Source organism: Triticum urartu, chromosome 5 (genome assembly GCF_003073215.2).
Source record: "Triticum urartu cultivar G1812 chromosome 5, Tu2.1, whole genome shotgun sequence".
NCBI lineage: Eukaryota > Viridiplantae > Streptophyta > Magnoliopsida > Poales > Poaceae > Triticum > Triticum urartu.
In genome coordinates this window covers 207,959,090-207,968,662 of record NC_053026.1, presented here as the reverse complement: position 1 = coordinate 207,968,662, position 9,573 = coordinate 207,959,090, and the positions used below count along the sequence as shown (strand labels likewise).

The following is a 9,573-nucleotide window of genomic DNA, read 5'->3' as shown; positions in this document are numbered from 1 at the left end:
GTCGGAATTTAACTGGGCGGCGAGCTAGTACTTAATTGTCTTAAAATAAATAAAAATATTTCCGAAAAAATATTGTTACTTTGAAAATCACTTAATGTGGACTTCTAGTTTTTCAAGATGGGGAGGTATTCAACCAAGGAAATGAATGAATCATCTAACGAATGACGCTCGTCTCTGCAACCGGAAAGAAAGAATTGCACAATACTTGCAATAGGACTGTCTTCCATGCCGTCATATGTGCACGTGATAAAGTTATGCTATTTTATACTTTTTCCGCAGATCAAGGCATCTATTGTGGAGGTGTGTGCCTATAGAGAATACCTCCAAACTCAAAGTGATGACATGAACACTTAACTTCAAAATTTTCCTCATTGAAATATACATGGTACATAGTATATATTTTCCATCCCTTTTCCCCATCAATTAGCACATCCTCGATTGTTTCATATGTTTATATTGCCTCTTCTTTTCTATTCACTTTCGAACACAATCCATGATATCTATTAGCTCTTCTTGAAATTCTTTGAACTCCAAACGTTATAGATTAACTAGTTGACTCGTTGCGTCAAATGGCGCAGAGACCTACTGAAGCCATGTTGTCGATGAAAATAGTTTCATTTTGCAAGGACCATCTGTTAAACCATGCTATTTTAGAACATGTTTATCACGCCGCGAAATTTGAGGTTGCAAAAAGAAAACATTTGTGTAATATGTACAGTTTTAGTTTAAAAATATGGTCATCATGATAAGAAACCTAAGCTAAAACAAACATATTTGTATGGGATGTGTAGAGCAGGCATGGTTATATTTTTTTAGCAGTGGTTGCACCAAACTTTTATTGTATATGCACATGAAGGGAAAAAACATCTTTGTGTTGTGCATATATGGAGGTATAGGTATTTGAATGGCCCATATGCTACCTAGCCCAGCCCACGAACAGCGATGACTGCGGCCTGTCAGGAGAAGAATATGAAGCGGTGGCGAATGCATCCACCGAGCCTGTCTATCCCCTCTTCTTCCTTGGTTCGTCAGCTGGGCGATAGAGGCGTTTCCAGAGAGGCGCTCCCACTAAAGACCGTGTTGCAGTGAAGATATGGTAACAAATGGCGCTCAGACCTGCTAAACACCATGTGTGCTTTGAAAAGAACCCATGTCTTGGTAGGTTTAGTTGTAGACAAGCACCTATGGTAACAATTCTAACCCATTTGTATAAAAATGAATGGAGGCTTGTTGTTTACAAATAAATGTACATTAATATTTGAATATGGTAGTAGTGTTAGGTTTGAGTAAGACATATGTTAATTACTTTAACCCCTTTATTATATAAAAAGATCAAGGCAAGATCATGTTTTAAAACCATGAGTGCTTTGAAAACATTTGCGCCTGTTAGTACTTCACGTTTGAGCAAGCACACATGGCATGAATTGTGACCCTTTTTATATGAAAAATTAAGAATCTGTTTTTCAAAATCAATGCCATGGGTGTTTTTAAAAGGTTTATCTTTCTCGGTAAAAGTTCATTTTCGCAGCCACTTAGGCTATGGTTTTTGTAACAACATTTATTGTCTTTGCAGTTTGCATTTTGAGCTCCTTGTTCTAACACAAACATGAGGTAGGTGTCGTTCATTCTTTAAGTGCAACAAAGTTGCATCAATACCATATATATAGCAGTGTTGTTATGTCTGCCATGCCACGACAATTCCCAATTCACACTTGTGGTGTTTTGAAACAGTTTGTCTTCTTCAAACGTTTATTTACAAAGGAAAACTTAGTAGCGTGAATAATACTTTAAACATTTTAGGTAGAAAAAAATGAGGATTTTACTTTGGAACGCGAAGTCCCAATTTAGACTAATAGTTACTTGAAACGCTTTGCATTTCTCGTATACATATAGGTCTTAAATACAATTTAGCTGCACATAAGGATTTTCAAGCTTCAGAACATATGTATATTCCAGAGAAATAACCCACAACTTGACATAATTTGTTATGTTATCTGGGCAACATGGGGACATATTTTTTTTTATTTCATTATAGATGTGTGGCATTTAGGCCCACCTTTTTTCTACCAATACTATTTTTCTCTCATGGTTTGCATTGTTCAGAGGAATACATACAATATAAACCATTAGGGCCATAGAAGAGACTTATTAGGTCCTGCATACTTGGCCTGGGCAAGTCTTTAGTAACAGGTGCAATTAAGATCCGCACTTAGCTTTAACAAAAGGAGCGAGATTCACTGAAAGGAAGTTCTTCGCTTAACCTAAACATAAGGAGTGAAATACATTGCGATTTTGAAAGTTTTTTTCTTCAGAATGAGATATAGAGTAGAAACTACTCGGGAGCCTTGTTTACAATCCGATTTAACTGCTTCACGTAGCTACAGAGACCCCTGCAATCTTATGTAGATCCTTTTTAGTTCTGGCACACACACCAAGGGCATGCGCGATGGTATTCTGGTCCGTGCCGATCGCCAGGAATTGGACAGAATCAAAAGAAGAGCTGCATGGAGAGAGAGTTGATATCGGGTAAAGAGTCTCGGCGTAAAGAGTCTCCGAGAGTTCAACCCAGAATCTTCCAGATAGAAATAATGGATATTTTGCTGAAATGTCAGGAATAATTCACAATCTACCTGAATGGGAAAATTCTTGATTGTAAGAAACATGAATAATCCAGCTATACTCATATATGAAAAAAGAAAGTTAAATGGTCTTGAGTACCAAATACCTAATATCTAAACCTTTATATCAGAAGAAAATGAGCAAACAAAGGAAGGCATTTATTTCATAAAATTAAAGATGCAACATGCTATTGAGTGCTCCCAAATGAGCAATCAGCTAAATACCCCAACACACGGAAGCACTCTATGCCCCGTCAGTCTCCCTATCGCCTTCTCTACACAACATTTACACACAACTTACTACAAAGTATTCTACTAATAGTCATGCATATGTCACCACAAGATTAATAATAAATGACTGCCATATGTTCATTTTTCATGACATCGCTAAAAGGTGACAGCCTGACAAGTTAGCTGGGATAAAACGTACTCACTTCAAATTCTTGGTATGCTTTGTGACATCAAAGGAAATATTTGTCAGGATTGTGGATGAAGCTTTCTGGAACCATTGAAGCATTCAACCCTCAACTGATCCTGGTGTCAAAAATCAGAATAAAAAACTTCAGTTTTGTGTTGATTAGACTTTGGACAAAATTCTGCAAATTCTAGTACAACCAAGACACTTACAAACAGTTAAGTTTACTGGATAATTTCATTCTGCCACCAGAGTTGCTAGATGGAATAGAAAAAAAGAAGTCAAACCTGAATCATGCTGTAATCTTCTCCCCCTTCGTCCCTCCTCCATAATAGGTGGAAGAGGTGGAAGAGCTAGGCGAGGCTCACCGTCCTAGATCTTGGTCCTCCTTGCATTGGTCGCTCTGCTTGGCAAGACATATCAAAAGGAAAACAGTGTATCAAGTTTAGGAGCGATATGAGCGTTTAGCCGTCTGATCAACAAGACTTCTCTTTTTCAGAATGCCTAACTAAACTCCTGAAGATTCTATAGGAAGACTGAACTCTTAACTACTCAATTCAGAAAGAAAAAACTTCAACTGGTACAACTGGTATTGTTGTTCATTTTTTAATTAGGCAACACCGATATCTGAATAGAGGAAAAAGGTGACAATGTGTACGATACATCCTTGAACAGAGGAAAAAGTAAATGATGCAGCAACCAGCTAGAAAGTGAGCAAATCTTGAGTAGGAGAACAAAGAAGCTGCAACCTTCTAGATCTGACAACGTGAGAAATGAAAGCAGAGGAACTTGTTAGAGCATAAGCATGTCAGCAGACAGTTTACAGACAAGGAAAAGATTAGTCCATTTACCCAAGGTTAAAGCCCAAAACTGGTGAGAAAAGCAGCCAAGATTAATGGAACATCTAAAATATAGGCACCAAGCCACCAAGCCAGACATGAGCAGCCACCTGATTTCAACCTCCAAAGCGACCTAATATGAGCCTCCAATAAAATTGGAACAAAAGCAGTGGTGTAAACATATAAATATAAGAGAAACAAAACATTATAACTTATTATGGCATGGGAACTATTTTTAGAATCTTTATCATGCGAATCAAACAACTCTGGAATACAACTATTTGATATGTACTTCAACTGTGCTTGATGTATACTCTGTAAAGCAATGTAAATGCTCTAATAATGAGAAATACCTTGAAACATTAGGAGAATGAGTACCAGGCATTCACTTTAGGTATTAAGAAATATAAGCCAAAAAAGAAGAAAGCAACGGCAACGGCTGGCGGTGAACGTGCTAGAGGCGTCCTTGTGCGTCGCCTCCACCCTGCCTAAATGGCGAAGGTACTAATGTAAAGTAACTGCATCTTTCACTTAAAGATTATTTTTAAGGTGCATAGAGTACTTCACTATTTACAAATATATAAGTCATTGTAGGCTAGTAGCTGAGCAAATCTGTACTCTCTAATAAACTCATAATTACCTTATCAGTTTATAAACTGAAATATCTGTATGGTATCATGCAGTAATATTTCCAATGAGGCATGCAGGCATACACTAACTACCCCACAAAATCAGAGGCATAAGTACTAACAATTCAACCTCCGCTGGGTACCACCAACTGATTGTGCACGCAATAAAGGCGAATATTATGAAAGACAAGACAAGAGCACACCTCCGCCAAAGCCTGGGCACATAACTCTGTTTACAAAGCTATTTGCAGGTTTGAATGCATTGCAGCAAGATATCATGATAATCTATAGTAACCGAGAATGTTTGAAAAACACGACAGAAAAGCATAGTAGAGGAATTGAACAAACCAGTCAAGCGTGATATGTAAGATATGACTGACATGATGGAACAAGATGCATGAATGGCAAGTAAATACTACTACCACATGATGTAGATAAGGAGAGCACGATGTTTTAAGCATATAGTAATATGAATGGAGCTCATGGCACGACGAATGGCCGTCTTCACTTCCTGTAAAACAATTATGATTTCCATCAGATAAAGGAGAAAGCTACTTATAAACCGACAGTAGAGATGCTACACAATGTAAGCTCAAAATAACACATGTTTTCAGATTATGTAATGAACAAGCCAAGACTTTGCACCTATCATAATCACAACTGTGGACATATGATGTGCTATGTATTTTCAGATCTTTCATTCAAATAATTTGTAGCACTGGCAGACATACGAAGGCTGACCCATGATATTTCAGTCTTATGACTTTTTTACTTTAGCAGAACACTCATTTGGTCAATCTTGGTAGAAGAGCACCTAAACAATTTTAGGAGCATCCATTAAGAAAATAATACAATAGAAGCACAGTTAGGCATATAAATTGGTGAGTAAAACATATCTTCTTTTGATTATTCTACCAGGATAGATAATAAAACTTCACCTGCCAGGTCCATTTTCAGCACAATGCCAATATATACTTCAAAACAGCATTGGACTACCATATTGTCTAATATATTCTGGGATCCCAGAGGAACGTGGTGAACAACAACTTTAAAGATCTTTGGGGCAACAGATTAGAGTTCCAGGTCAAACCAAATGTTCCTCAACCAAACAATTTTTCTGATACATTTCGATCAAACCCCATCTGCAGTGGGTACAGCAGTGGTTGCAAACAAAGAGCTCTACCTGAATGTGAAACGATGCTTGGCCTGAGCCACCTAGCAAGAATTCTGCCTTCTAATTGATCTGCAAAGGATCTTCATACCAGAGAACAGATGAGAGAGAGAGAGAGAGAGAGAGAGAGAGGATTAGGCGAAGCTCACCTTGTCGCCGGAAGATGTCGCCGTCTTCCCAGGCATGGACCACCTCGGCGAGCCCCTACTGTCCAGCAGCCCCGGTCGCCGCCATGCTCCCTGCCGCCGAGTGCCCGCATAATAGGAGGAGAGCACACAGAGGTGGACTGAGGTCGAGTCAATCGACGAGGGAGGAGGCCGGCTGCACGGGAGAGAGAGAGAGAGGAGGAGGAGGACGAGGACGGACGGACTACCGGTGCCACTGCAGGCTCAGCCACCGGGGCTCCAGTGCGGCGGTCGGAGGAACAAGCTTGGCGGCCATTCCTCGCCTGTGGACGACCTCGTCCAGCCGCTGCCATCGACCCCACGCTCTGCCGCCCGCCATCTTACTCCCCGATCTGGAAGGAAGGAAGGGAGGAGGCGGATGTGGATTGGGGGCAGGGATAAGGGAGGTAGGAGGAAGGGGAAGAAGCGGTGCGGCGGCCGGCGGCTATTCAGACGAGGAGAAAGGAGGAATAGGGGGTGCGGCGCGCCGGCGCCTGTGATGCTGAGCTAGGGAGGAAGACGGGATGTGGCGGCTAGGGTTCGAGTGAGCTGTGGGCTTTCAGCTTTGGCGCAGCCAACCGCGCGGTGCGCAACGAGAGGGCGCAATCGCACCTGGAAACAGCTGACCCAGCCAATAGGCAAACGAAACGAGCCCACCCGTCATTGGTCCTGGGAATAACCACGCGGTGAAAACTCTCAAGAGAAAGATCCAACGGATGAAGCGAATTTGAAGACCTGTTTCATCACGATCCAACGGCCAAGGAAGGCTGAAATCGGTAGAGTCTTGTGAGAGCGAGTTGGCTAGCTTCTGTTTTGTTTTAAATTGGAAATATTTTTCAATGTCAAATCGTGTGATAGCAGGTGAGGGACTCCTGGACTAGGGGGTCCTCGGGATGCCGGCCTATCTCACATGGGCAGGACAGCTGGGCCTTAGGGCATCTCCAGCCGCGCCCCCAACAGGGCCCCCTAGGCCACTTTTTCGGCACCAGCGCCCAAAAAACGGCCCAGTCGCGCCCCCAGGACGCCGAAAATCGCCGGTTCGGACCCTTTTTCCGCCCGGCGGTCACAGGCCGAACCCGGCGCGCTGGGGAGCAGTTGGGGGCTCCGGCGCTAGGGAAAAGCACGCCTGGCCCACACCGACAGGGGAAAAGTCAAGGTTTTATTCCCCCGACTCGCCTCGCACCCCCCGCGCCCTCGGCCACCACTAGCTATATCCCGGCGACGGCCGCCGCCCCACTCCGCTAGATAGCCATTCCCCGTCGAAAAATAGCAGCGCTTCGCCGCGGCAGCCCCTCCCACAGCAGTTGGGCGTTTCCGGCCGCCGTTTCCGGCCGCGGAGGCGCGGTTTAACCGCGGGTACACGCCCACCGAGCGCAAGGTGTTCGGCGTTTTGCCTGCCTCGACGATGGACTCGGATGAGGAGGAAGAGCTCGCCGCGCTGCTGGAGGAGGAAGCCGCGGCCGACGTCCAGGAAGAAAAGCATCTCATGGTGCTCGCCGCCCTCGCCCAGCTGCTGGCGAGCAATGAAAAGCCGCGGCGAGGTGGCTCGGCGCCGGGGCGGATGAAATCAAAGAACCGGCATCGTCTCTAAGGCTACTGCATGCTCTACTCCGACTACTTCGCTGATGCTCCACTTCATGGCGAGAGAACATTTCGGCGCCGTTATCGGATGAGCCGAAAGCTCTTCCTCAGGATTGTGAATTCCATCCGGGAGTTTGACAACTACTTCAAGTGCAAGATGGATTGCACTGGCGCTCTTGGATTCACCTCCATCCAGAAGTGCACGATAGCGATGAGGATGCTTGCATATGGAGCTCCCAGTGATTCACTCGACGACTATGGATGCATGGCCGAGTCCACCAGCATAGAGTGTTTCTACAAGTTCTGTCGGGCAGTGGTGGCAGTGTTTGGGCCACGATACTTGAGAACACCCAATGCGGAAGACACTGCTCGGATCCTAGCCCAGAATGCAGCAAGAGGATTTCCTGGGATGCTTGGAAGCATCGACTGCATGCATTGGAAATGGAAGAATTGCCCATTTGGTTGGCAGGGGATGTACAAAGGCGCCAAAGGCGGTTGCAGTGTGGTGCTTGAGGCGGTAGCCACACAGGACCTCTGAATTTGGCACTCCTTCTTGGGTATGCCAGGAACTCACAATGACATCAACGTGCTGCAGTGCTCTCCTATTTTTGCCAAGCTCGTTGAGGGCCATTCTCCTCCGGTGAACTTCGAGATCAACGGGCACCAATACAACAAGGGGTACTGTCTAGCTGACAGCATCTATCCGAGATGGTCGACATTTGTGAAGACGATCTCAAACCCTGTGGCAGGAGGCAAGAACGCCTGGTTTGCGAAGCTTCAGGAGGCTTGCAGGAAGGATGTCGAGCGGGCATTTGGTGTGCTCCAATCTCGATTTGCTGTTGTTCGGTACCCCGCTCAGACCTGGTCCAAAGATCAAATGTGGGAGATTATGACTTGCTGTGTCATCTTGCACAACATGATCATCGAGAGCGAGCAAGAAGACCCAGTGTTTGACACTGAACCATACTACAGGCAGGGTCCTCTAGCCGAAATTGATCACCAGCTACCGGCAACTTGGACTGCCTATCTCAGTATGTGTCAGGAGATCCGAGACCCACAGGTGCATCATCAACTGTAGAAAGATCTGATTGAGCACCTATGGAGGCTCAAGGGGGGCGCCGTGTGATGAAATACGAGTTTTTATTTGTTGAACTATATAATTTGTATCGAACTATTTGTTGTTGTACTATTTTGTTGAAGTATTTGATTTTTCTGTGATGAAATATGTGATAAGAAATAATTGTGTTGATAATTGAACGCCGAGACACGGCGAAACCACGCCGAATATGGGCCTATTCTCGCCCATATGGGCCCTTTATTCGCCGAAATTGGGCTGCAAAGTGGGCCAATTTCGGCGCCTGGGGGCGAGCCGGGGGCGACGACTGGGCGCAAAACCGCCCCCAGCGCCGATTGTATCGCCGGCTCGCCCCCAGGGGGCGATTTTTATGCGTCCTGGGGGGGCCAACGGCTGGAGATGCCCTTACTATGATTGCTGGTGGACCGAACTATGGGGCGACATTGTATCCGGATGGGTGACGTTTTTGTGTCTTGGTGTGTACTCCAAGTCAAGATAGAAGATTATGCATGCTTGTTCCCCTGTTGTAACCGACTATGTGTAACCCTAATACCCCTCGTGTCTATATAAACCAGGGGACTTAGTCCATAGAGGCGAGAGAACAATCACCGTCCTACTAGCTTAGGGTTTAGTTCATCCGATCGCGTGGTAGATCAACTCTGTAATCCCCATATACACAAGCAATATAATTAAGCAAGATGTAGGGTATTACCTCTTATAGAGGGCCCAAACCTGGGTAAATATCGTGTCCCACGTCCCTTGTTCCCCATCGATCCAAGGTCCATAGTTCGGGCCCCCTACCCGAGATCCATAGGTTTTGACACCGACATTGGTGATTTCATTTAGAGTTCCCTTGTTGGATTGTCGAGGGATCGATGGCTCGCCCGATCATCGAAGATGGCATCAACACTGGGGACGTCTTCGTCCTCGAGCAACTATTCGCGTTCGGCAACATTGTCCTGCATGCTACTCAACCGGTCGTCTCATCCAGGTCGACAGTTTCGCCCCTGAGCATCAGATCAGGTTTGGTAACTTCGAGTACGTCATCGACGCTCGGGGCGATCTAATCTTCACTGGCTTC

The 9,573-nt window shown here is 44.9% G+C and overlaps 1 protein-coding gene across 13 annotated transcripts; it reads right to left on the bottom strand.

The window, feature by feature from the left end:
* Nucleotides 1-2,214: 2,214 nt before the first annotated feature.
* On the bottom strand, nucleotides 2,215-6,439 carry LOC125508415. Of its 13 annotated transcripts, none has more exons than XR_007283452.1 (7): nucleotides 5,822-6,438; nucleotides 5,685-5,755; nucleotides 3,885-5,012; nucleotides 3,783-3,791; nucleotides 3,321-3,436; nucleotides 3,053-3,152; nucleotides 2,215-2,500 (listed from the first exon to the last, which is right to left on the bottom strand). XR_007283452.1 is itself a non-coding variant. In XM_048673124.1 (7 exons), exons 1-6 carry the CDS (start codon nucleotides 6,148-6,150, stop codon nucleotides 3,387-3,389), a joined length of 669 nt encoding a protein of 222 aa, XP_048529081.1. In that variant the 5' UTR covers nucleotides 6,151-6,439; the 3' UTR covers nucleotides 2,215-3,152; nucleotides 3,321-3,386. The 13 variants fall into 13 exon arrangements, 1 of the variants encoding a protein (XP_048529081.1); XM_048673124.1 differs by having other exon boundaries at nucleotides 2,215-3,152; nucleotides 3,885-4,005; nucleotides 4,924-5,012; nucleotides 5,822-6,439; XR_007283456.1 differs by lacking the exon at nucleotides 3,783-3,791 and having other exon boundaries at nucleotides 2,215-3,152; nucleotides 3,885-4,005; nucleotides 4,924-5,012; nucleotides 5,822-6,439.
* Nucleotides 6,440-9,573: the final 3,134 nt, after the last annotated feature.

Bases quoted from the DNA above. Each gene is read 5' to 3' on its own strand.
- LOC125508415 (XM_048673124.1), bottom strand. From the start codon at position 6,150: ATGGCAGCGGCTGGACGAGGTCGTCCACAGGCGAGGAATGGCCGCCAA. The intron at 5,756-5,821 runs GTGAGCTTCGCC...TCTGGTATGAAG, and splicing joins CGACATCTTCCGGCGACAAG to ATCCTTTGCAGATCAATTAG. The intron at 5,013-5,684 runs GTAGAGCTCTTT...ATTGTTTTACAG, and splicing joins AAGCATCGTTTCACATTCAG to GAAGTGAAGACGGCCATTCG.